The sequence below is a fragment of the Dermacentor albipictus genome, chromosome 1 (assembly GCF_038994185.2).
Source record: "Dermacentor albipictus isolate Rhodes 1998 colony chromosome 1, USDA_Dalb.pri_finalv2, whole genome shotgun sequence".
In the NCBI taxonomy this organism is placed as follows: domain Eukaryota; kingdom Metazoa; phylum Arthropoda; class Arachnida; order Ixodida; family Ixodidae; genus Dermacentor; species Dermacentor albipictus.
The window spans coordinates 278,397,842-278,423,868 of record NC_091821.1 but is presented as its reverse complement, the minus strand read 5'-3'; the positions used below and the strand labels follow the sequence as shown (position 1 = coordinate 278,423,868).

The window sequence follows — 26,027 nt, the reverse complement described above, 5'->3', positions numbered from 1 at the left end:
GGAGCAAAGCCCTCTTGGAAGCGGTTGAAGAGGCCACCGAAAAGGTGGAGGCGGACGAAGCGCAAGAGGTAGTAGACCGGAAAATGGTCGGATTATGGCGGAAAAAGAGACAGCTAGAGCAAAAATTGAAAGAGAATAGAAGCAATAGAAACATTAGGAGGGCATTAGCACACCTGAACGGATAGATTGAAGAATACGCACTCGAACTCACGAAACGAAATTGGAATAGCATATGCGAACAGATGGATCACACAATTGGTAAATCAAATACATGGCAACTATTGAGGCACCTACTAGATCCCCAAAACAGCAAATCAGAGACGCGTAGCAACATGCAGAAACTAGTGTATAAGTACGAAGGTAGTAATAGGCAATTGTTCGCTGAAGTTAAGGATAGATATCTTAAATGTGGTCCGCAACAAACACTGCCGGACTACAAAGGCGAAGAGAACCCCCTCTTGGACAGCCCCGTCACGGTAGGAGAAGTCAGGGCCGAGTTGAATCGACTCAGAACAAAAACAGCTGCAGGACCGGACAGAATCAGCAATCGGATGTTGAGGAACCTAGACGACAAGTCGATAGTAAACCTAACGAATTTTATGCAAGAGTGTTGGGAGAAAGGTAAGATCCCCAAAGAATGGAAGGAGGCTAAATTAGTCCTAATTCCAAAACCGGGGAAAAAGCTCAGTCTCGAAAACCTCCGACCAATATCCCTCACGTCATGCGTCGGGAAACTAATGGAACATGTGATACAATCTAGAATCAGCAGATACTTGGAAGACCAAGACATATACCCTGACACAATGATAGGCTTCAGAGCACACCTATCTGCGTGCGATGTCATGCTACAGCTTAATGAGCAAATTATCGACCACAAAACGAAAGACACGAAAGCCATCGTTGGCTTAGACGTGGCCAAAGCATTTGACAACGTAGACCACAGGGCAATCTTAAAACAATTGAACAACCTAAACGTAGGGAGACGTACCTACAAGTATATAAAGGACTTTCTGACTGGCAGAACAGTAACGGTCAGTCTAGGGGGTAACGAGGAGAAAGGGATAGTGCTCAGTAATAAGGGGACACCGCAGGGCTCTGTGCTCTCACCCACTCTCTTTAACATAGTAATGATTGGACTCCCGCACAAACTTAAGGACGTACAGGGGCTAGAACATACGGTCTATGCGGACGACATCACCCTATGGATAAATAGAGGCAGTGACGCCCACATAGAAGAAATGCTGCAAAAGGCCATCAATATAATTGAAGAGCACTTAGAAAAAGCCGGACTTAAATGTTCAGCTACGAAGTCGGAGGCTCTCTTCATCAGTCCACAGAACATGCGAAAGAAAATCCCTAACCACGGGATAAAACTCACTGTTAATGGGGACGCGATTCCAAACGTAAAAGCTATACGTGTGCTAGGCATGCACATTCAGGACAATGAAAGAAATACGGAAACGATTAGAAAGCTTGAAATGAGCGTAAGCCAAACATGCCGACTCCTCCGCAGAATCGCCAACAAGAAGGCAGGCATGAGGGAGGCTAACCTATTAAGGATAATACAGTCCTTCGCGATCAGCAAGATCACATACGCAACACCGTACCTTAAACTAACAAGGGCCGAGAAAAACAAAATAGAAATCCTTATCAGGAAAGGAGTTAAAACAGCCCTAAACCTGCCACCATGCACATCTACGCAGAGGATACTAAACATGGGCATTTCAAACACCCTAGACGAGTTGATCGAAGCCACACTAGTCTCCCAGCAACAGAGACTAATGCGAAGCAGAGGCGGTCTGAGAATTCTAGCGAAACTAGGATACAAAACTAACAACAAAGTAAGAAACACGGGAGCCATCCCGTCACAAATCAGAGACAGGATACGCATACCACCACTCCCGAAGAATATGCACCCCAGTCACCACCAGGACAGGAGGAAAGACAGGGTTAAAGCGTTACAAAAATCACTAGATAAACAGCAAGGGGTGTTCTACACGGATGCAGCAGAATATGAAAGCAGACGAGGTTTTGTCTCAGTGACGACACAGGTTAACGGTGAGAACTCAAAGAGCTGCACTACCCCGCAAAACAGTGTGGAGGTTGCAGAGGAGGTGGCCATAGCCCTAGCTTTGACTCAAAAAGGGGTGAAAATCATAGTGTCAGATTCCAAAACAGCTATCAGGAATTATACCGCAGGGAGAATCTCCAAAGAGGCGCTCAACATATTGGAGAAAGGACCAATTCCAGAAGAATTAGTGAACCTTATATGGACTCCTGCCCACGAAGGCTTGCCCGGCAATGAGAAAGCGCATGCATTGGCCCGAGAGCTTATTTACCGGTCCACCAATGCAGCCTCTACAGCCAGGAAGCCCCTACAAAAAGAGGAAGGTATAAACACTTACAGCGAAATTCTCGATTATTATAGAATGGGAAGGAAAACACTGCCAGAGGCGCATAAGAAACTAAGTAAGCAGGAAGAGATAACATGGAGGCAACTCCAAGCGGGGGTGATCTGCAACCCCTACATACTGAAGAGATGGCACGATAGCATTGAGGCCATGAGTTGCAAACACTGCGGGGCAAAGGCGGACATGATCCACATACTATGGACATGTCCTAGATACAATAAACCAGATAGGGATAGACAATCCTGGGAGACTTTAATGACCAGCTCAAACGAAGATGACCAAAGAGAAGTCATCCGCATGGCCCTGGACACCGCTGAGCTCCAAGGAGCATCAGCCAGCTGAAAGGGGAGGAGTAAGCCGAGGAGACAGAAAGCCTCTTGCCTCCTCGGGCCTCTTTTTGCGGGTGCAAATAAACGTTATTTCTCTCTCTCTCTCTTTTGAGGTTAAAGGGAGTGGTTGCTGAAGTGTGGATTGATGACGATGGTGATAGGCATGCTGTGCCACCTGTTGCTTAGCTGGAAAAGTGACCACCAGTGCGAACCAGGAAGCCAACCACTGTGGCGCACAGTTCGAATTATTCGGGGCAGACCTGATTAACTTGCAAATTAACAAGCTTTTTAAAGCATGGAGTTCTATGGGGCTTGGCCAGACTGTGCCACTTTGTTTGAATTAACATAAATTTTAAATTAATGATTTTTCTTTACATACTCTAGTGCAGAGAAACTGACATTTTTAATCTTTCTGTTGTGCGGGTGTGTACGTGCTGTAGTGCAGAAAAGCTGCCATTTGTCGGCCATCAGCATCCTGAAAACAACGGACAGCAAAGCGCCGTCGTTTACCGCTTCCACCCGTTTATTTGTTATTCATTTATTTTTATTTCAATGTTTCATAGTTTTTCAATCGCCTTCAGGTTAGACGGCAACATATGCCAAGTTCTGCCATTTCACCTACTTTGGATAGAATGGACTTCAGATGGACCTTTTTTGCTGGATTATTACGTTCCATTGTAACGAGCGTTGACTGTGTAAGCATTAGATGTACACAATGTAAGGAAACAATATTGGAAGGGAGCCCTTCAGCGACTGCACCTTGCAATAGGATGGTATTTGCAAGAAATGCAAGCACAGTATGTTTTCCCTGGTAACCTTGGAGAGTTGTCAACTGGTCTATGTCACTGGAAAAAGCCTGACTACACAATGTTACCCAGACATCACATGCAGTTTAGGAGAGCATTCATATTGAATTTCAACATGTACTCTGTTGCAGTACATGCCGAGTCCTCAAGCGTTGGCACTCTACACAGCATGTGCATCAACATGCGGTGCCAAGAGAAACTTAGCTCTTCTTCAGTTCCTAGTCTACCACACCCTGTGGAAATATAATCTAAGACAACTTTTGGGGCTCGTTCCGAATTGGCAAATACAGTGCTGCAATTTGTAACAAAAATGTTGAGTGTGTGGCGATTATTCGTAGAAACTACTGACCCAAAGAGCATAAAGCACAGTGCTCCAGTAAGCAGCTGAATGTTGCTTTTTGTTTTATAAGTGCATCCTTGTGCCTCATGCAGATATTGCTTTCCTATGGGCCCATCAAATTGGTTTCACTCATAGGTCCAAGCATTTGCAATGCTTGTATTCTGAGCCAAGAGATGGGACAACTATTGGAAAGAGGGATTGATACCCTGTCTATTCCAATATGGTCCTCATAACTGATTGCAAACCTGTGTTAATTTACAAGAGTGGTCATGTGTTGAATGACATTTGGCGGTAGCCAAATTTTGTGTGACCATGTTTTAAAAAGGTAGTTTTTTGTGGCACTCTTTCTGCGATTTAAGGGACAGTGCATTCACTAAGTCATTGGTGTGCGAAGGTCCTCTAAAAAAGACTAATTGCAAGTAATTGGCAGTTGAAGAAAATACCAGGAAAGAGGCACTTATAGTGTCGGCCACCGGGCTGCTGTTGCTGCATGTAAGACAACAGTAGAATCGGCAGCCGTGCCAAATCGGTATTTGCTGGATTTCCACTCACTGAAGTTCTGTTGTCACCGTCCGGTATATCCATGCTTGTTCGTACAACCAGTAAGGGTTGAGTTGGCACTACTTGTAGCGGCCTGATGTTTCTGAACTGTGTGAACAGTGGTTGCCTTACTTGTCACTGATGAACACTATATTAACGTCAGTTTCCATGTTTTCTGTTATTTCTCAACAACCCTAGTACGAACCTTGGTTGTAAGGGTGCTCAAGTGAATGTTCGCATAGTGACATAAAACAGTGGCAAGCTCCACTCAGAAACTTAGCCACTACAACACCATGAAAAAAGCCCAGTTCTGGGACCATGGTATAATTTGGACACACAGCTCCATTCCAGAATTCAAACCTTCAGAGTAATACGGTTTTTTGGCTGGCTGTACAACTTAACAGGGGTTTGAGACTGTAAGAGAACTTTTCTTTCATTCCCAGTTAAAAAAAACACACACACACACAAAATTTCCACTTGTTTCCAATCGGTTCCATTTGTGTATTAGTACACAATTGGGTCAATTGGTTGTATACCATTTGGATCAAATGGGGCAGTCGGCATAGAACAAATTGATTGTTGCCAATTGGGTCACATGGTGCAGTTGGCATGGAACCAAACGGTCCAAATGGAGCTGCTCGACGGGTCAAGTGGTTTTGACTGCACAGCCTGCGCTGTATGAATCTGGCAAACTAGCACAGCAATAAGGAACCACATTGTTACAGGTTGCTCGGCTAGTTGGTTCATATATATTGTGATCTAATATGACGCAAAACAATATGAACAGCCCAAAAAGAGAATCTCTTCATTAATGCTCTTTCCCATGCTTTTCTTGCTTCACATGATATCACACGAGGAGCCACTACTTCCTTAAGATGATAACTACATGTGACAATGAGGCAACAAGTGAAAAGTAGGATTTAAAGCTGTATTACTAAGAAAAATGCAATGCGGGATACTGTTCATGGCCCCTTTCCGGTCTAGTCGCGCCACAACCTGCCGAAATGGATAAAAAAGAAAAACAGCATTGTGTATGGACTCCTGAAAAACCTGTTTCCCTCAAATGCTGGCAACACTGGCAAGCTGAAATTGGATAAAAAGGCACAACTTTAATATTCAGCAATCCAACCAGGTTTAAGAGAGTCACAATTTGCGGTTTATGTAGCTAAGGTTCAAGCAGCGAATGCAAGAAAATTGTTCTAATCAGTATACCTTTTCGCTGTTCTCTCAATGTCGGCAATCTTCTCCCCCACATAGCGATTCATACATTTCACCAGTGTTGTCACGACACTCTCGGGGAAACCTTGCTTTGAAAAAAAAAACACTCATGCAGTACACTTGAAACCTTTTTGGCGAAATTAGTTCAGTGCGTCATGCATATTTGCTGCATCACAAAAAAGCTTATACATATATGTGTGCAATCATTTAACTCAAACGAGTGTGCCTGACCCGTGCACTGATGTGTAGTGCAGTAATGCAAAATAATTGCAAGAGTTTTGGGAACGCGAAAACTTACCTCCGATCTGCAAAATTCTAGCATGGTAGTGGGCACACATGCTGGCCACGTCCGTCCACTTCTCCAAATAAAAGGCCGCCGAAAAGTCATCGTCAGGCTTGAAGTTCTTAATGTCTGTCACTGGCACAATTGCCAAATGTTTTTCGATTTCGTACCACACGTACGCGTGGGTGATCATAGTGCTGTCAGACGGTCGCACGAAGCACGCAAGGCGATCGGACAAAGCGCAGAATGCAGCATAGAATAAAGAACAACTTTAGAGAAGCGAAACTGTACGTTCCGCAGTGGTTCGAAAATAAGCAGTGGCAGCGCATGGAACTTGCCTAGGTGAACGCCAGATTGCGCTGCTAAAACAAAAAGCAGAAATGCTTTTTTTTTTCCCCCTCAATAGCATCATCCAATATGGCCACTTTTCGCCGGTTGTGTACGCTTGTATCTGCTCGTACGCGCCGTACTCGCCCCGCCGGCTGTGCGGCATGCCTCGGCTGCCGTGTAGCCGGTGCGTTCTAATTGCCAGAAGACCAAAGAGCCTCTACTGACGCCCATACAAACAAGCCACAAGTGAGTGAACAGAACGTGCGACTTTATTGGCAGAAGACGAGCAGTGTACATTCTCGTGCAATAGCAGAAATAAAATTTGTATGTCGAGATACGCTGGAATCTTTGACGCGAGCTCGTAAACTGCTCGTCGTCGCACATGGCGGTCTAGTAACGAGCGATAACCAGCGGCGCAAGCAGATTGGACAGTGTGTCCCGCCTGTTTCCAGCGGCAGTCGCCGTTAAAGATGCGCAACTTGCATTGCAGAGCAATCGGGTGAACCAGGCATCTGTTGCCGCAGCCAACACAGCGACATGGACTACCTGGCATTTTAGCCTTAACTCCTTTCCCAACCTGCACGTTACTTTTCTTTCGGGGGCCGCTAATGTGTGGCTCGCACTTGGTGTCCCACATTGTCTCAATATGGACAAGTCGCTTTCGTGGGCATCACCTTCATCAGCCACTTTTGCGGGCCTTTGCACCCAATTTCACACACGTCAGACCATGTAAGCACGTATACCGGTCTCTGTTGCCGAGAAAGGCAACAGGCACAATTTGCCCATGGCTGCAGCAGGAAAGGCTGAACGAGGAGCACGAATCGCGGTGTGTAAATAGGGGAGTCTATGTCGCTGTGCAGATTGCAGGAGCAAATGCTTACTTCGAGAGACTGCTTTCCAATGCAACTGACCAGGCCGCCACATCCGATAAGCATAACACTGTGACCATAACCAAGTGAGATAACAGCAAAAATAAACAGCAAACGGCAGTCATTCACCGCATAGTGTTCAGACAATACATTATACATTGGCTACGAACCATATGGCAACAGTGAGCATTCACATACACGAGTCTCTTCGGATACATTCAGCCGCCTGCTTACAGGCATAATGCTTGCCTTCGTTGCATGTGGTGGTGTGGTAACAAGCGACAACCAGCAGCAGAAACAGATTGGACAGTGTGTCCCACCTGTTTGTAGCGACAGTCGCCAATAAAGATGAGCAACGTGCATTGCGAAGCAGTTGGGTGACGCAGGCCTACACAGCGAAATGGACTATCTGGCATTTTAGCGTTAACTCCTTTCCAACCTGCACGTTTCTTTTCTGTCGAGGGCTGCTAATGTGTGGCTCACATTTGGTGTCCCACTTTGTCTCAATATGGACAAGTCGCTTTCGTGGGCCTCACCTTCGGCAGCCATTTTTGCGGGCCATTCCATCCATATGGCTATCAACTTCATACACTTCGAACCATGTAAGCACATATGCTGGTCTCCATTCTGAGCAAATCTTGGCAGAGGTAGGCCACAAGTACAATTGCCCATGGCTGCAGCACGAAAGAACGAACGGGAGCACCAGTTACGGTGCGTGTATACTGGGAGTCTGTCAGTGTGCGGACTGCAGGAGCAAATGCTTACCAATGCAACTGACCAGGCCACCACATCCGAGAAATGTAACACGACGACCACAACCAAGTGGGGCAGCAAAACCCGATTCTGCAATCATTCAGTGTAGCTTGCGGCATGACACAGGCTATGGAGGAAGAAGAGCAATCAACGAGACTAGGAATATGGAAAATGAGAAAGCTTGCATTCAAGAGAGAAGCCACTCTGCTCTGCAAGCATTGAAGGCCAAAAACATCAAGAAAAGTAAAATGGTGCATAGCAAATGACGCGTAGGTTAATGCAAGACGCATGTCGATGTTGCATCAGCTATTTCAGGGGAGGAATTGTGCATGACAACATACACTAAAAGGTACTGCTACAGATATCTTAAGCTACTAGACAGCGACTGGTATTAAATATCAGCGAAAAGTCTGTTGACCTTTATGTTTGGATGAGGGTAAATGATCTCTAATGAGAATGGGCAATGAAAAAGCTTGCATTTATCGAAGAAAAATTACACTTGGCACAACATGGAATTGACATGGCCAGGAAGCTGATTAAGGGCTAACTGACGGAACTCTTTTGGCAACGTCATCCGTGCTTGGTCAGAAATTGCAGGTGCATCTGAAGACGAATTTCTAGAAAGACCTTTTTGAGCTACCTGGATGGCTCAACCAAATGTCCGTGCTGGTGGAATGGTGGTTGAAGCTCTTTTCAGTCTTGACACAGTCCTCTGCAGACTTGATATCTCATCCGAATTCTTTTACATGCGCTTCTTTGTTCATGGTGCAAAAGCCTTGCAAATTCGGCTCCAGCCCTTCCTGTTGGTGTAGATAGGAGCTCCTGTGATGACCAAGATGTGCTTGGCATAGACTCCGTTGGGGCAGAGTGGTGACACATCAGATACAGCACAGATTAGCCAATTTCATATGCGTTTCCTTTTTTGCTCGAACCAATTATACTGAACCATAAATGTGAATAAACATTCAAATCTGCTGCAAGCAAATGACATGTATCTCAAGACTAGCAAGGCAATAAAGCATATATCAAGCATGTTCATTACTGAGCCACGTGTTTACCTTGTTGTAGTAGTCGGCGTTCACACAATGGCCTTGTTGTAGCAGGCAGCAGCTTCTGTTTAGTGCGTGGAGTGTGTTGCTTTATACTGGTGCCCTCCTCCTCCTTACTGCATGTCTGGAACAGAAATTTTGAATTAATCATAAATTGAAAAACCACAATTTTGCAATATGAAATGCAAAAAGATGTTACATATATATTGTAATGGTTTGCGACTACAGAACACATGCAAATGTGCCCTGTCTGTTCTAGGGGGCTTAAGCAGCACGTTAAATAAGTATTGCTATTGTCCATAAATTTATGTCTGCCTAACTATACAATGCATGTAAACAGCGTAAGTATTATTAACATCACAAATGAGAACTTGTGCATTCATTTATACGCTGGAAGAGATCACACTGCTGGTTCCACAGCAAATGCATGAAAGTCGTGAAGCTATTAGAGCTGATGCATCATTTTTCTGCACGAACGTGATGCACCGCTTCACTACTGCAAAAATAAATGCCCTACGGTAAACCAAACTGAACAGCAAGAACATTTGGAACCAACAAGTACGAAATATGGGTGAATTATCATGCTTGCAACTGTTTAATACATTAAATTCTGTACTTTCACTTCATTTTACCAAAGGATTATTCGGTTTTGTGGACGAAAGAAGTTGCCGGTGGACTCGAAAAAAAGTTTTATATGTATATTGATAAAGCTACCCAGTCACCTATGGCCACGGCTACAATAAGATGAAAAATGAGACGTGCGTTCCGATATCGCTCTTCCTTTCCCGATTGGGTGTGTATATCGACAGCCTCGCAAGTTTATTAACGGTAACGGTTAATTTAGTAACGGTTTATTTAGGAAACAGCAACGGAGGATCCCGACTGCCAAATGTTGTGCAGGATCTAGTTGCTACAAACGGGTGGATGTCTGATTTCCCCTTTATTCATTACTTCTGTCCACCTTGCGGGTTTCCGCAGAACTACTACCTCAGGATCTAGTTCGTTAACTTGTCTCCGCCTGTAAGTTAATGAGACGGATACCATGTGATGATTCAAGCAGCGGTGTTAAACGACTCACCGTTATTGCCGTTGTCAGCCGCACCAGAATCCAGCTCCCGTTTCGATGCAGACGTGTTTCGAATGGCTCACGACCGATGCCCAACTTTCTGGCTTATAAGTCCGCTTGCAAACACATCACTTCACCCCAGGTTAAATAACCCGAGACATCAAAGCACAATAAACTAGTTTTAGCAAAAAACGAAGCTACCAGTCTGAGTGCACGGACGAATGAATCCATGTCGCCACGCACTCGAAAATACCGGTACAAATTTAAAATCCAGGCCAGAGGTCACGTGAAAGATCGATGATGGTGAATGCTATTTGCGTTTATAGTAACAAAGAAACAATAAACTTATTTACAAAGAGTACATTATCTTACATAAAAATGCTTCGGTAATTGTAAGAGAAAGTTTGTAAGATAAAATTGCGCTTATTACGGTGCCTCTAGTAGAAAATGTTCAAACTAACGTAAGCATCCCGAAGTGTTTCTACTATGCTGGTTTTTTTAGCAGCAGCGCGCGGTCGATTTTTTTCGCCCTCTGTGGCCATTTGCTGAACTTGAGTGTGTGCGGGGCCTGGAATGCAGGGCAGCACGTATGCACGACTGTTTTTGTTGCTGCACACGCACATGTTGCTAATGTTGATGTCGATTGTGCTGTCCCGTTCAGCCGCCAAGGAAAAATGATGCTGAGACAAAATTTAATTCCAAGGAAGAATTATTTCGTAGATGTGAAATATAAAATATAAACGATATTGCTAAATTACAAATTATTTTAGCCTAAAAGTTGTTTGAGTTGTGTTTAAGAAACGCGTAAAACAGTGCAAGTGGGGTTTTTTTTTTTTTGTGCTGTGTAACATCATCAATAGACCGACCACTAGTTTTTTACCTTCATTCCGCGTGCACATTTACTTGCCCTCCAAATGCCAAATAGTGTCTTCCAATCTCACGAATCCAATCTCGAATATCGCGTCCAAATCTCAAAAGAGAAAGAGAAATTTGAAATTTTTGTACACAAAAGACCTTAACATTTTCTCCCTTAAATTTTGTCCAAATGGTTTTGATAACTCCATTTCGACCATGTGTGGCAATTCAGATTTACCCAAATGGTCCTGCTGGAGACTCCATCTGGCCCAATTGGAAGTGAGGGTTTCCATATTAACCAATTGGCCGTTCTAACTGGTCCAAATGGTCCTGTTGGTGATAACACTTGGCCCAGTTGGAAATTGCCGTTTCCAGTTGGACCCATTCATATTTCCAAATGGTTTCTGTAGTTTTTTTTTACTGGTTTGTCGAACTGTCTTTCATCCATCTTTTTTTTTTTTTTTTTCATAGTTCATGAAGCCGCTTCAGCACTTTTCACCACAGTATGTCTTATTGTTCTTAATTAATGCGGGGTTTGTAGCAATCCTTGCATGTGAAAACTATATTTTCAAAGCCTTAAAAGCTCCTCTTGAACTTCGCTTTCAGCTAAGCCTAGTTTGGCTACTGTTGATGCAAGCCAAAAGTCAAGCCAACCTTGTTAGCAGCTTTGTGGTATGGAGTGACTTTATTTTTGGTGTATTGTTCACCAAACCTTTCTCATGCTTATTTATCGCCTTCTTGTAAGCCCTTCAATTTTGAGAAATTTGCAATGAACCCTGCGTATATGCTTTTTTGCTTACCATCAGGCCATCCAGTGTCATAGGGTGCTTGTGGTCAGCTGGCATTCCAACCCCAGTATTGTTTGCAGAACCTGGCTACCCAGTACTCGTACCCATACCAGCAGATGGGCTACTGGTACCCGCAGGCGGGCTACCCACAAGTCCAAGGACAGTTCATGCAGGGTGTCCAGTACCCCTATGGACAGTACTACGGACAGGGCTTCGGGTGAGTCTTACTGAATGTTGCTTCATTGTGGTGTGCCACAGAAGGTGAACAAAGGCGTCTTGGTTTACATCTATGGCACCAGAGTAAACTCTTCTGCATGCAAATTCTGTGACCGTGAGGCTGCCACAACTAAGAAAATATGTAATGTCTTGGACCTGCAGGTGTTAAAGCCAGCCAAAAGAAGATAATCCTCGCCATGTATTTCTAGGCTGACTACTGCTGCACAAAATCTGTATCGAAATTGGTACTGATCAATCATGAAGAGTTACAGCTGTAGTTTTAACAAATGTAGAGCTCATTCAATAATAGACAGTTATAGTATAGCGTGCGCTACACGCTATAGTACAGCAAACTCTAAGCAGCGCATGTTTGTTACAGTTGCAGTTAGCCTGCAACATCTTCCGATCTCGAAGGTCGTATGCTGTCGTTGTGGCTTTCCCCCGACTTCGCCGATAGGTGGTGCCGACATGTTGAATGTATCTCAGGCTTCGACTTGTTCGAAACAAGAAACGATCTCAAAAACTCCACTATGTTATGCATAATACTCTGTCGTTGAAGCAGCCTGAGAGTAAGCGAAAGCCGTTTACACAGTAATTTGCTACGAACAAAGTGAATGTTACAAAAGCAACATCAAATTCAATTCGTAGCGGGTAGCCGGGACCACCACCATGTTTTGCGTAAGCCACGCAAAGACTATACTATTAAGTCTGAGAAATAGTGTGCGTATGCTATACGCTATGGGTCGTTTAGCATTCTGCACATTTGCAGTGACGACCCATTATTATGTAGCGTACGGTGAACTAAAACTGTCTAATGGCTGTGAATGAAGCTTACTGTTGCAAGCTCCGCACTTGCAGAAATGTGTGGCAGAGTCGCTGCTTCACTTATCATAGAGCACTTTTAAAGCTTTAAAGGACAAGTTTCTCTAGAAATGCAGTGACAGCCATGCAAGGGCAGCATCTACATGTTTGGTAGGAAAAATTCAGATGTGATCCACTTGTAGGCTGCTACCTCCTTTTCGTAGCACACCTAGTCAGCCATGTGGTTGTGACAATGCTTTTTCTGCTTGCTAGTTCTGCGCCATATAGTGTTGTGAGACTCATCCCTCCATTTACAGCCTTGTTAGAAAACTCAATAACTTGTAGCATTGTCACGTCCTTCCCCTTGTGCAGTACATTTACAGTGCATGCTGGTTTGTGCAGTGGGCTGCCTTACTCTGCCACTGTTACAATGTTCAACACACAATTCTCATGCTTGCTTCTAAGCAGGCTGTTTCTTCTCTGGCCCATGTTGATTGCACAAAGTCTTCTCACAGATCTGTTCAAAGTGCAGTGAACTGGGCACGTGCCATCCAGCTAACTAGCAATTGCAGGCTTTGCAAGCCACTGGCACAGTTAAGGCTTCATGCGGCTCAACTAGCGCACAGTGAAGCACACATTCCTCTTCATTCATCTTCATGACACAAAATGCAGTCGGGCCTCGATAGAACAAAGTAGATACAGTAGAACCCCACTATTGCATTCCAGGGTGCTGCGTTTTCCCATCGCAACTGTGGGAGTGCTCCCACGTGATATGTTGTGAACTTGGGATTAGTTCCACAAAGAAGTTGGGGCATTGTGCGCAGCAATAGGGGCAAAGGGCAGCAGGGGGCGCTCCATAAGGCTGTATCATCATCATGGTCATTGTTATTGTAGGTGGTTGCACTTATCCATGTTTCCCATGCATACCTTTGTTGTCTTTGGTCCTTTGTGCTGCTGACGTGTTGCTCATGCTTGCTATGTGCACTTTGCCCTACTGCTTTAACCCTTTGAGGGTCAGTGACATAAATATACGGCGCCGCGAACAAGTCCAAAATGATCGATGCCGTATATTTACGGCGGCGCCTGTACGTGTGAAATGTGCGCCAATTTCCTAACTTTTTCTTTTCTGGGTGCTGCCACTGTGGGAATACAGAGAATTTTTTTCTCGCGCCTCCCTTTCACGGTTTTCATTGCACCGTTCGTTTTAGAGCTAGTTTGCTTTGGCGCGCCTATATACTACAGCTCGCGCATTGGGGCGCGGGCGGGCGGGCAGCTGTTTGGGTTCTGTTCCGCGGGCAGTTTCGGCTTCTTGCGCTCACAAACCTGATGGCTATCTCGTTACTAATCGCTCAAAGGGCGACTGCCTGTTTTTCGCTCGTTTAGTGCTCACAGGGGTGCGCAGGATGTCGCCGTGCATGTGTTTCCGTTTCTTTTTTGGAGACTCGTGAAAACTAATTGTTTCTGGCTGGCAATTAGGTTAAGTTTAGCGGAAATTTGTCACATGTTTTGCTTTTCTGACGGGCACACAACCACAGTTTTTCTGAGTGTGCTCACCTACGCAGTTCAATTACTCTATGGACGTAAATATTAGTGTAAGAGCAGGAACATTTGACACTTGCGAAACATTCTTAGTTTATTTCCTTTGTTTTATTGTTGTTCATGACTTAACAGTAGATATATACCAACTCAACATATCTTTTTCTCACTTTACGGTCACCCCAGAAAAATTACGGTAAATTTTTTTCGACGTTGGTCCCTCAGAATAATTGGAATCTGCAATAAAAAAATTTTCCCTCAAAGGGTTACAATCCTTTGGTCTTTCTTTCCTGATACGCCATGCGAGATACCTCGAGTGAATTCGTCATGAGCTGCGTGAAGCCTCCAACACGCCAGTTGCCTCCCTAACCGTTTCTATGCCTCACTATTATTCCTACTTTTTCTTACTACATCATGAGGTAACTCTAACTATTTAAGCACACTACACCACCGACGATTATTTATGTTTTTATAAAATTACACGGAAAATTCTATACCTCGAGCTTGGCGCATGATGGCCTTAGTTGCCTATGTGCCATAAAACACAACACAACACACAACACTCACTATGGCTGACTGTGTGTGCTGCTAGCAGCTTCTTCACTCCACTAGCCATCCTCTCCTTCAGTGTGTGGGCCACACGTGCAGTGCACGTCACCCTTGTGTAGTGTGCGAATGCCGGCCGCCCGGGCACTCTGGAGCCAGCCAGCGGCGTCCATCTAGAGCTAGGTGGCCGCCGCTCCCGCGCTCAACACAAGGGGGACGTGCACTGTACATGCGAAAACTTTAAAATGGACGCTTCAGTTAGTCTTCATTAGTGGCATCAAGAAAGCAAACATCACTTTCACTGCAAGATAAATTGAACATTCTGTGCATGGTGATTGAGAATTTAATGCTGGAGAGGGGTTTGCACATCGAAGGGCTTAAGGCTTGCACCTTCAGCACTGAATCCTATTGTCGCAAAAAGGAGGAAAATTGAAGAAAAAAAGCTCAAACCTTCAACATCAGATGTAAGCAGTCCTGGGTTTCGGAACATGGGCAGCTTGATGAGGCCATTTTCAAATGGCTTATGCAAACCAGAGCCGCAGGAGTAAACTGCAACGGCATTTTGCAAGAAAAGCACTGGAGACTGCCAAGAAGCTCAGCATTGATGTTTCTTGTATGTCGAACAGGTGGACCGACCACTTTAGAAAGAAAAGGGAGATGCTGCCAAATGGTGAATGCGGAAGCTGCAAGCATCAAGATGGCAACCGTCCACACATAGAAAGAGACCATGGTGTTTGTAACCAAGGATTAGGAACTCGAGTACATTGGCAATGACAATGAAGCAGGCCTCTTTTTTTCCAAGATGCAGCCATCCAAGGCTGAGCCTTTAAGATGAGGCTTGCCACAATCAAAAATACAGCAAGCAGCATCACTGTAGTGCAGTGCTGCATATTGAATCATTTGAAAATGATGAAACCCTGTGTTACAGAAAATTTTCTGAACTCTCACTAACTGAAGAATAGTTGCCACGTGCCCTGCCATCTTTTTCCTGCCCCAGTGTCAATTCATGTGTTTTTCACCCCTTATTTCAAAAAGATTTTTCTACAGACCCTGGATACCTCAAAATCTCAACTTTGAAAATATTAGGAAAAGGCAGCTGGCTAGCATTGCTTGCTTTGCCTTTTTACCTGCCGGCAACAAACAAATGCACTGGCGCCAAGCTCTGTGAGCCAGACGCCATACTTGGCCATGCCCCCGACTTGTCTTTTTCTCGCCACTTACACGCACTAGCACTGCCACTTCGTTTTGGTCTCTCGCAGCAGTGGGGAGCCAGTCTCTTTCTTTTCATTAGCGGGTGTCAGTGTGGTCATGGCATATTGTGGCCTTGAGCAAGACCATCTGCGCTCCCGAAAAAGCACTATCGGTCAACGCACTAGGCTGTAAAAAAGCAAGCATGCAAGCCCACAGCGCTTCAAGCCCATAACGCTCCAGTGGGAGTGCGGCTTGATAAGGACGCTCACTTCATGCTCGCACAACAATGAGGTGTATATCACTCCTTGGCATCTGCTAAAAGGTGCAATGATTGCATTCTTGCACAATTCAGTTTGTTTAAGTTGTCTGGAGTTTTTTATGCTACTGAAAGTAGCAACGACAGTTTTGTAATCAGTTGTGCTCTGGCTTCAAATATTGAATTACGATCCATCATCTTGGTGCACTGTCTTGGCACAGTGCCAGTAATGCTGTTGCCCCTAGATGCCTCCGTATTTGGTGACAGTACATGCAAAGGTGACCGAGAAAATCGCTGGTGACATTATGGAAAGGCTCTATGTGGTTTATGCTTGACCAGTAAGTAGGCTTGTGTTTTCGTGATTTCACCCATGTATATTTTTTCTGGTTTTGACAGCTTGGAGTTAACAGGGTTTTGGTGTTATACAGTCAGACCGCGTTAACCCTTTGACGGTCAATGACGTAAATATACAGCACCGCGAACAAGTCCGAAAATGGTCAATGCCATGTATTTACGGCGCCGTCTGTACGTTCAAAAAGCACGCCAATTTCCTAACTTTTTTTTTTCTGTCATGTGCTGCCACTGTGTGGGGATACAGGGAATTTTTCTCGCCCGCCTCCCTCTCTCAGTTTTCGTTGCATGGTTTGTTTAGCACTCGCGCGTCAATATACTACCACTCGCACATAGGCGAGCAGGCGGCCGTTTGGATTTCGTTTCGCGAGCAGTTTCGGTTTTTTGTGCTTGCGAAACTTATGGCTATCTCGTTCCTAATCACTCAAAGGACGACCGCTTGTTTCTCACTCGTTTAGTGCTCACAGGGGTGCGTATAGGAAGGATTCCGCCATGCATGCATTTCCGTTTCTTTTCCCTTTTTTTTTCTTTTTTTTAAGACTCGCGAGAACTAATTGCCCTCGCTGGTTGGCGATAAGATGAAGATCAGCGGAAGTTTGTCACACGTGTTGCTTTTTTTGATGGGCTCACAACCAAACAGTTTATTTGAGTGCACGCACCCTAGCAGTTCGATTACGCTATGGACGTACGTATTAGTGTAAGAGCAGGAACATTTGAGGCTTGCGAAATATCCTCGTTTGCGGATTTTCAAAGCCTTGAACTATGTGCATAAAAATGCATCAAATTTTTAATTCTGATAAGTTTATTGCCTTTTTTTATTGTTATTGATGAATGAAGAGTGCATATATACCGACGCAAAATATTTTTTTCTCACTTTACGGTCACCCTAGAAAAATTACAATAATGTTTTTTTCGAAATAAGTCCCTAAGAAGAATCTGAATCTGCAATAAAACAAATCGACCCTGGGCAGTCGCATATGGCGAAAAATATGGACCCTCACAGGGTTAATACGTACCCACTTGATGTGTAATTATGGTTTAAAATTAGTCACAAAGATTCCCCCACTCAGCCCCCATTGAACACCATGTATTGGTTTACCACGCTGTAGTTGCTCAGTGCCCACCAAACGGTTAGTGCGTACTATTCTTGTTCAACATGCATAGGCACAAAATCTGCAAAATCTCATGTGCGCTGATGTTCAATTCTTGAGTTGCGGCACCTGGACGACAGCCCCCAGCACATGTCTTTTCTGCTTATACAGCTGTTGCCGATTGCAGTGCACAAAAGTGTAGCCTTCGACATTGGCTTCCTGTAACGCGAAGAAGCTGCCAGTAGGGGTGCGAATTCACTGTTGCTGTCAAGCCCAATCCAATTCAAGCAGTAACCGCGCGAAAGCACATTTTTTAAAATGTGTAGGCATTTCTATGCCTGCCCAACTAGAAAAATGTCCCTCCATCCGTCCGTCCCGTAAGACGACACGCTGCCTGTCGCTTCAACGCTAACGAGGCGGCGAGAATGCAGCACTCGCGAAGCACTCGGCACAAGCTGCACCCTGCCCCTTTCACAGATCACTTTCAAGATGTAGGCCGGCACGTCTCTCTTTAGCTTGCAGCGGGGTAAACGCAGCAGGCGGAGCTATTAGCAGTCAGCACTATCTGTCCGCATCAGATATATTTCCAAGATACGGCCCGCGTGGCTGTGCCATATACGCAGGCGCTGCCGGTGTACGTTTGATCATGGTTCATAATGGTTCAAAGCGGATGTATAAGGCACTAATGAGTGATAACAGCTTACAATGATCAGAACATCATCAGCGCACCGGGCGCCGCCACCTGCAGTACTTTGCTTGCATTATCAATGCACCTTGCACCGCCGTCCGCACCAATTGTTGTCGCTGCAGCGCTGTTTGTTTGTATTGGCCGGATCAAGTTTCATAACATTGATAATGACACTGGTCTGCGTGGAGATGAGCAACTGGCACAAGGCTTACGCATACTTAAACGACTCCCTGAGAAGTTCCTGTGTGAAGTTTTTTCTTCATTCCGCCAGTGTGTTCGCAGTCGTGGGGTTCAAAGGTATTTGCTGTGGCGTGTAGTGTTTGTTATCGAGACGTTGATGTTGTTACATCCGCGGAATTCTCGGATAGCGACATAGTTGCTGCCGTCGCACTTCGCCCATCTTTAAGCGAAAGGGATGACAACAACGACGATGTGAAAGTGGATGACAGCCCTTCATTATCTGACGCGCCATGTGCTTTAGGTGTCATGCGAGCTTTCGCAGAGAAGTGGGGCCTCGTGGACAAACTCGCTCGCGGTGTTACCGAGTTCGAAGGTGTCGCGGCAAGGCCGCCCTGGCGGCAAATGAAGATCGCCGATTTTCTGCTGTCTACCCAAAAATAAAGCCTGTCTGAGTGTGTGTTTGAAAGCATCGTGACGTAGTTCTTTTCCGGCCGGTAATTGCTGGTTAATTTGTACATCGTTTAGTGCATACCTAAATGTTCCAGGCCGACTACGTATTAACGAGGTGTTACTGTATTGGAGACATTATGTGCTTGCTTTCGAGGCGTTTTTGGCATAAGTCTGCTTGAAGATGAACTGGCAGGGCAGAAAAGTACAGTGGAAACCCGTGAGAATGAAAGTTTCTGTATTCCCTGCAAACGGCCACAGGATTCAATGCATTTTGTACCTCTTGACAACAAAACGTTGCTGAACTGCAATCCCGCATCAAAGAAATTTGCCGCAATGCAACCCCGGGTATTACCTACTCATGCAAGGCTAGCAGGCTCCAAAATGTGCTCAAATGCATTTGCCTTGCACTAAAGTTGTATAAAGTAATACCACATTATGCTTGCACCGATACAGGCTTTCCCCCCACACACACACAGGAACATCAAAGTGCCAGAAGCAATTTCATGCGCCAGAAACGTGTCATGACCGTGATCTTGTTTGTTGATCACTCGTTTGAAGTAACCCACATATTACTACCGACATGCGACGACGGTTCTTGCGCACCTAGGGCAGTGCATAATGTGTGGCTTAGCGAGAGAAATGCAGCAAAAACAAAAATTCATGTGCCACAGTTTGGACTGCCACGCATCGGGCCATGATTGAGCAATCGTCCAGGAATACGCATCCCTTGCTTCAAGAGCATGCAGATTCACTGCCAGGCCTAGATTTGCACGGGGGGGGGGGGGGGCAATCTCGATCGATCACCTTAGGGGATATGATCACTTCTGCACTCGGCACTGGACCCATCAGTGTCTGCAGGCGACAGCATGCACTGGAGAAATGCTGCTGAATGTATGGGGCGCTGTTGCTTCGCGTCCGGTGCCTAGTTATACAAGATCTCGCCAGAGAGATTGTACCATAACCGAGAACGATTGATCGAGAATACTGCTCCCTTGGCAGTGCCGCCACTGCTGATCGTCACAGGGGGCGCACTTTGTGCTGTAGGCAATGTGGTTCTATATCCTCAAGCAACACTTGCTAAAGTAGGTTATGGAATTTTGACTGTAAAGTTCTGCAACATATTCTCTGCCTATGCTATCATTTCGCAGCAACAAAATTCATGCGAAAGCGAATTTTTTTCGCGTTCTCCGCCGATTTCGACATAGCGAGCTTCAACTGTACTTTTCCTGGACAACTACTCCACGCATGGGAGAGACATCACATCACTGCAAAATATCAAAGTAGAGTATCTCCCAGCCAACACAAGCCACCTTCAGCCCTAGGGCGCCGTCATCAAAAATGGGAAATGCTTTATAAAAAGTCCATTGTGAAGTGGTCTCTGGCTAATGATTGGCCAGATGAGAAGCCAAATGGCATCTCAATCTTTTATTCTATGCATTATTTAGCCATGGCATGACCGCTGTAACTGCAGCCACAGTTGAAGTAGCAGCTGCTGAAGCCAACCTTTACATACTGTTTTTACCTGAATCTAAAGCTGCCTTGAGGCTGCCTTTTTATGCCGCAGGAGGGATGGGCTTGGCGCGGATGAAGGAGGCCAACGAGAGCGGCCCCTTCAGTGACATGCGAGCGGGAAACTGGTGTCATGCAGACCCACCCGACCACTTTATTCCACTCGTGTCTGATGTCAGCTAGATGGCTCGCTTCGCACTATCGTCTGTTACGCCAGCTCTCATTCGTGCCTGTTTTAGTTAGCTTGATTTGGTAGTCATGGTTTGTGATTGTTTTTACAATTATTAGTACAATGCTATTATTACTACAATGCTTCCATGCTGCGTTATCGGGTATAATGATGAAGTCTGGCTGCTGGGGGTCCATGCCGAAAGGTAATGGAATGTGAAATCCTTGAAAAGGAAAAAGAGAGAAATTCGAGCCGCTGTGCAGCCTCCTTGCTGCAGCAATGGCCACCACGCGCTCATACGATAGAACCTGCTTTCAAGCCGTCTCTGCATTGGCAGCCTTGCATGCCTCTCTCCTGTCACCCCCTCACTGCTCTGAACACGAAAGCCTCTATGCTGTGCCACCCTCCAAAACATGGACTGCGCCAACTGCACTGCTCCCAGATTGCCCACTGATCCCTCATGCTGCGCAGTTCTGCCGATGAGTCGCTCGTGCTCATTTTTGTTTGTTGCATCAAAGTTCCTGGCCACATGGTTTCTCCACCTCATTTGACTCTCCACTGAAACGAAAGATGGCTGGTCTGCCCACTGATCATTGGCAATGCACGACGTTGCTGGTGGAAAAGAAAGCGCACTGCTATATGTTTGGAAACCAAGTACAGTATCGCAAAGGACTACAAGGACACTAAAAAAGTGCACACTTTGTGAAGTAGCACGGACTATCGGCAATCATCTGCTTGGCGGAGAAGTTCGACTAAAAAAGCTGCTCGGTAGACAACGGGCACAAACACGTTCAACAAGGTGCCTATAAAGAGGTGGAAGAGGCTCTCTACGAGTGGTTTCTCTGTGCCGGTGCCATGAACTTGCCCATCGCTGGGCCAATTCTGGCCGCAAAGGCGAAGCAGTTTGCCCTCCTCGGACTTCCAGCCAGGTAGCGGCGAAGTGCAGCACTTCAAAAAGAGACATGCCATTGTTTTCAAAGCCGTCGCCACCGAGGGAGCTTCGCTTGACATGGAGGTGAAGTAGAAGTCGGTAGAGGAAACGCTGCCCCACACCCGTGACAACTACGTCGACACCAACATAATCGCAACGAAACAGGACTGCTCTTCCACATATTGCCGTCCAAGATGCATGCGCTCAAAGGAGACACATGTAAAGATGGCAGAAGCAGCAAGCTGTGCCTTGCTGTGTTTCTGTGCGCCAAGATGGACAGAAGTGACAAGTGCTCCGCATTTGTCATTGGGCAATAAAAAAAAATCCCCATTGCTTTTGCAAGGGTGACAGGACACCATTATGCTACTGTCGCACCCGCAAGGCATGGATGACACAATATCTTTTTCATATGTCACTCTTGGAGTTCAATCAACATATCGAGTGATCTAAGAGTAAGGTACCAGATAATTGTAGTGCCCACCACTCCATGCCCAAGCTCGCAAGCTTGGAAGTTTTTTTCCTGCTACTGAACATGACGGCAGGCTTGTATTCCATGGCCATCGGTGTGATCACCAAATTTTAAGGTCTTGTATCATCGCTGCGTCCTGAACAATTTAGTCTAGACATAATAGTTCTGCGGAAACCCGCAGAACTATTATGTTAACTATTAACTTTATTAATTTAGTCTTGGACATGGCCACGTGGACAAGCGAGGAGCAACCAGACTTGAAGATCAGTCTGTTGATGGCCGTGCAGTTTATCTTTGGTGCGTGGTTCGAAGTAAGCACTTCTACAGTACGGAACTGATTTAAGAAAGCGTGCTTGTAAGAAGCCTGCGAATGTCCCATCAGCGAAGTGATACCTGAACTTTAATCTGCAGTCGATAATAATGCTTCAGGACTTGGAAGAGTTTCTATATGCAGACAACACATTAGAAACATCAAGACTTCTAATCAATGAGATGATCGTTGCGGATGTGCTTGTATCTGATAGCATCGACAACATTGACGGCGACCACGGCAGCGATGACGCAGTAGGGTAGGCTGCCTCAATGTTGTTCTCGCAGTAGGCCCTGCAGATAACTCAGGCCCTCTGGGGAGGGACCTTCCCTGCAGTATGTAGAGCACCTGGGTGCCTTGGAGAAGGATTTCGGCAAGCTTCGCATAAAGCAAGCTAGGCTGACTGACATGGGGTTTTCTTATGTAAGCCAGTGAGAAGTGTGTGGCAAGATGCTTGTGGCAGTCTTGCCCCAGCGTTTCTTCTGGATTTCTCGAGCTGACTGGCTGCCACAGCAACCTTCTTGCATTTTTTAAAAGGCCCGTTTTGGGGCTACCAAAGCAACGCCTCGGCGGAGCTCACATGTTGCTTGCTGCCTGAGGCCCTTTGCAGTTGTTATAGCAGTGCCATTCTTGAATGCTGACAGCCATGGCTTGTTACACATGATCGGAGCGTACAGGAAGCTGAGTTAAAACAAGTGAACACAATCGGCAGCCAGATGGAGGAATGTGGTGGGGAAGGGCACTCGCCTCCTCGCAATTAGTTTTCTCACCACAGCTCTGCCATCCCCTCTATTTTGATTTTTTTTTTTCATGCAGCCCACTTATAAAAATTAAATTTTCGTGGCACTTCAATATTCTTATAACTGTCACTTTTCAATATTCTTATTTTCAATATTCTTATAACTGTCACTTTTGCACGCAACTAGGTATTGGATGCATCGGCATATAGGGCTGGCAGCATTTATGCTGCTCTGCCAAGCTCACTATCTGCGCACAGTGCCAGAAATGCTGTTGGCTGCAGTTTTGACAAGTTTCATGCATAGTCACGTAAAATTGTGTGAAAGTGATAGCAGTATCGTATTCAATCGAATATACGGTGAGTCTTTTTCCCAGAATCCTTGGCCTCAAAGTTGCCCCCCACCTTGCATGTGAGGCTGATAGACTCTATACTGTTTCAGTGTAGCAGCAGCAGCACAGCATTTCTGGCAGTCCAGATTTTAGACGGCAGCGCAACTTGTAGCAACTGATGAACCTTGGCAGGTGAGGCATTACCATATTTTTGCGTGCATGACCAGCACTGAAACTTCAAAAAAATTTAGCAGTGATAGCTAAGTACGGGCTATATGTTAATTTTGCCTTGAGGTACGACTTCGTAGAAGCTCGAATTTCATCTTATAGTCTGGCTTTATGACAGTGCGAGCGCGCTGCCGTAAATTTTTTCGCTTTCATGAAATTGTACCTCAAGGCAAAATTCACATATAACCTGCAGCAATTCTGTATTCCAGGCAATCCCCACTTAGTCTATCCGTTACTCTGTATCACCTTAATTAGTGCGCATATTTTTCTCTTTCTTGAGCCCTCGAATTGAACCCTCGCCTGACATGGTATCTCTAAAAGTGATCACTTGAGAATACTGCCCTGGTGTGCTTCGTATCTGTGGCCAATAAAGTGCAATTGGCGATGGCGATGCACCACTTTTGTTATGAAAGCTTAAAAAAAACTTTTGTGTTGGTAAATTCTGCACGTCTTTTTTTTTTTTCTGATTGCGAGCATGGGGGGCATGTCATATATTTCTTTTATAAATCGGTGCCATGTTACATTCAGGTACCCTTATTTTCTTATCTTAAAGCCGTGAAAGTTGGGTCGCATTAGAATCTGGTAAGTACGGTATATAATGAGCCACACTGTTCAAGTTATCAAGAAACTTCTGTTCACGTCGGGTGGAAAAACAATGTGGCAAATAACGCTCCACAATTTTTTAATCGATGACATTTCAATAAAATTGTGTGCAGATCACTACTACTGCCATATTAAAATATTTTTTGGGTTTTGCGGCTCTTGCGTTTCCGAACTCTTACACCCTTTTTTCCTTCCTGTGAAAAACATGTAGCGGGGTTCTACTGTATCGAATTTAGTTCATTATTTCAGTAAAATATTTTCCTGCTAATACAAAAATAATACCGCAGGATTAGACATGTCTTCCCGATATGATTCACTATAGCAGTGAATCACATTTGTTGCATGTGGCTTAAAATATGTATTCTGATAGCAAAAACAGTCACCGCTCGATTTCACGCATGCTTGGCTTTCCCTGTGGCACCTCCACTTGCCCCAAGGATCAATGGGAGAAGCCACGCAGTGTGCCACTCATGTTTATCCGCACACGTGCTGCTACATTGGCCCAACAGCAAACTGCAACTTTGGCCACTGACTGCAGTGCGAGCAGCACATGGCCTAGGCAGTGATAAAATTTGCCTAGGGTAGCGGGGTGGCTGGTATCGTCACGAGAAGCTAATCGTCAGTGTGTTTGTGCCAGTGTGCTTCATCAAAGATTAAGTGCGAGATGACACACGTGGGCTGGACTGATGGCCATGGTAATTAATTTTGGTCCGCATGTGGCCCCTGTCCATGCCCGAAAAATTGAGTCAGTAGCTGTACTTAGCAAGCGCAACTTGAAATGCATGTTAGAAAGAACAACTATCTTTTCTCCATGACATTCTGGATGTGTGCGTATGTTTTGGCCCACAACCTGGTATTGGTTGGACAGTAGTTGACGAGCCATCTTATGTCACCGCACTGATCTCACGATTGAGTATAGTGCAAGGCAAAGATGTCAGGCTTCCCTTGACACATATTGCCACAACAAGCCACCAAGGGGCTGTCAAAATCTGCAGAAGATGCTGTGCCGGCCTGTCGAAGGCATCATGCTTGCATTTCTTTTACATAACATGTAACACCAATAAAAGCATATAGATTATTGGACAAAACAAATGTATTTTTGTTTTGGATGCTACTTGATTATACCGAAGTTCGACTGTACAGCATATGAGCAACAAGGCACTTTGTTCATGCTGTTGACTCCAAGCATAGCATGCTGCATGATGTGGGAATTGGTTCCACGTATGTGCACATGCACTGAACAAGAGTTCTTACTGACAGTTTTAATGCAGTCATCTGCATGGGTGATGAGTTCACATTTGACACTGAGAAAATGGCTCAAGTGAATGCAGGGGAAGCGTAAGAAAAGCCACTGTCTGTCGCAAAGCTGCATTCCCAATCATTGTCTGTTTTTCGCTATTGGCTCATCAACCTCTTAGGTGCACGCATGTAGCGGCCACTTAAGTTGTGCTGTGTGGGCAGGTGGGGGAAAACAACTGCCATCACTGAAATCTCGGCCTTCATGCAGAAGAAGAATGTCCAATTCACCGTCGCCTAAACCGTCATGATAGACTATGTGGTAAAGAAGAGATTTACTGTGCGGTGCTGCTTGTGAACCAGTAAAGTTTCCTTGTGCCCTACTTGGACGGGAGCATGGACACACAAGTGGCAGGGTACCTTGCCAGATGCTAGCTGCGAGTGAGCGAATGGGTTTGCATGCTTTTTCTTGCATGGTACTTGCCACATAGATAGGCCATTGGGCAGCAACAAATCGGCAAAGGGGGAGCAAGACCAGGTCTGCCCGCAGAGCCCAGCTGC

At 45.4% G+C, this 26,027-nt stretch overlaps 1 protein-coding gene across 5 annotated transcripts in view; it reads left to right on the top strand.

The window, feature by feature from the left end:
- LOC135920263 (nucleolysin TIAR-like) overlaps positions 1 to 26,027 on the top strand; it is a 260,801-nt gene that overhangs the window by 210,609 nt on the left and 24,165 nt on the right. For all 5 annotated transcript variants that reach the window (XM_065454431.1, XM_065454432.1, XM_065454430.1 and 2 more), the window contains one exon: positions 11,718 to 11,854. In XM_065454431.1, coding sequence (XP_065310503.1) covers positions 11,718 to 11,854 — 137 coding nt within the window. The remainder of the gene's footprint in view (positions 1 to 11,717; positions 11,855 to 26,027) is intronic.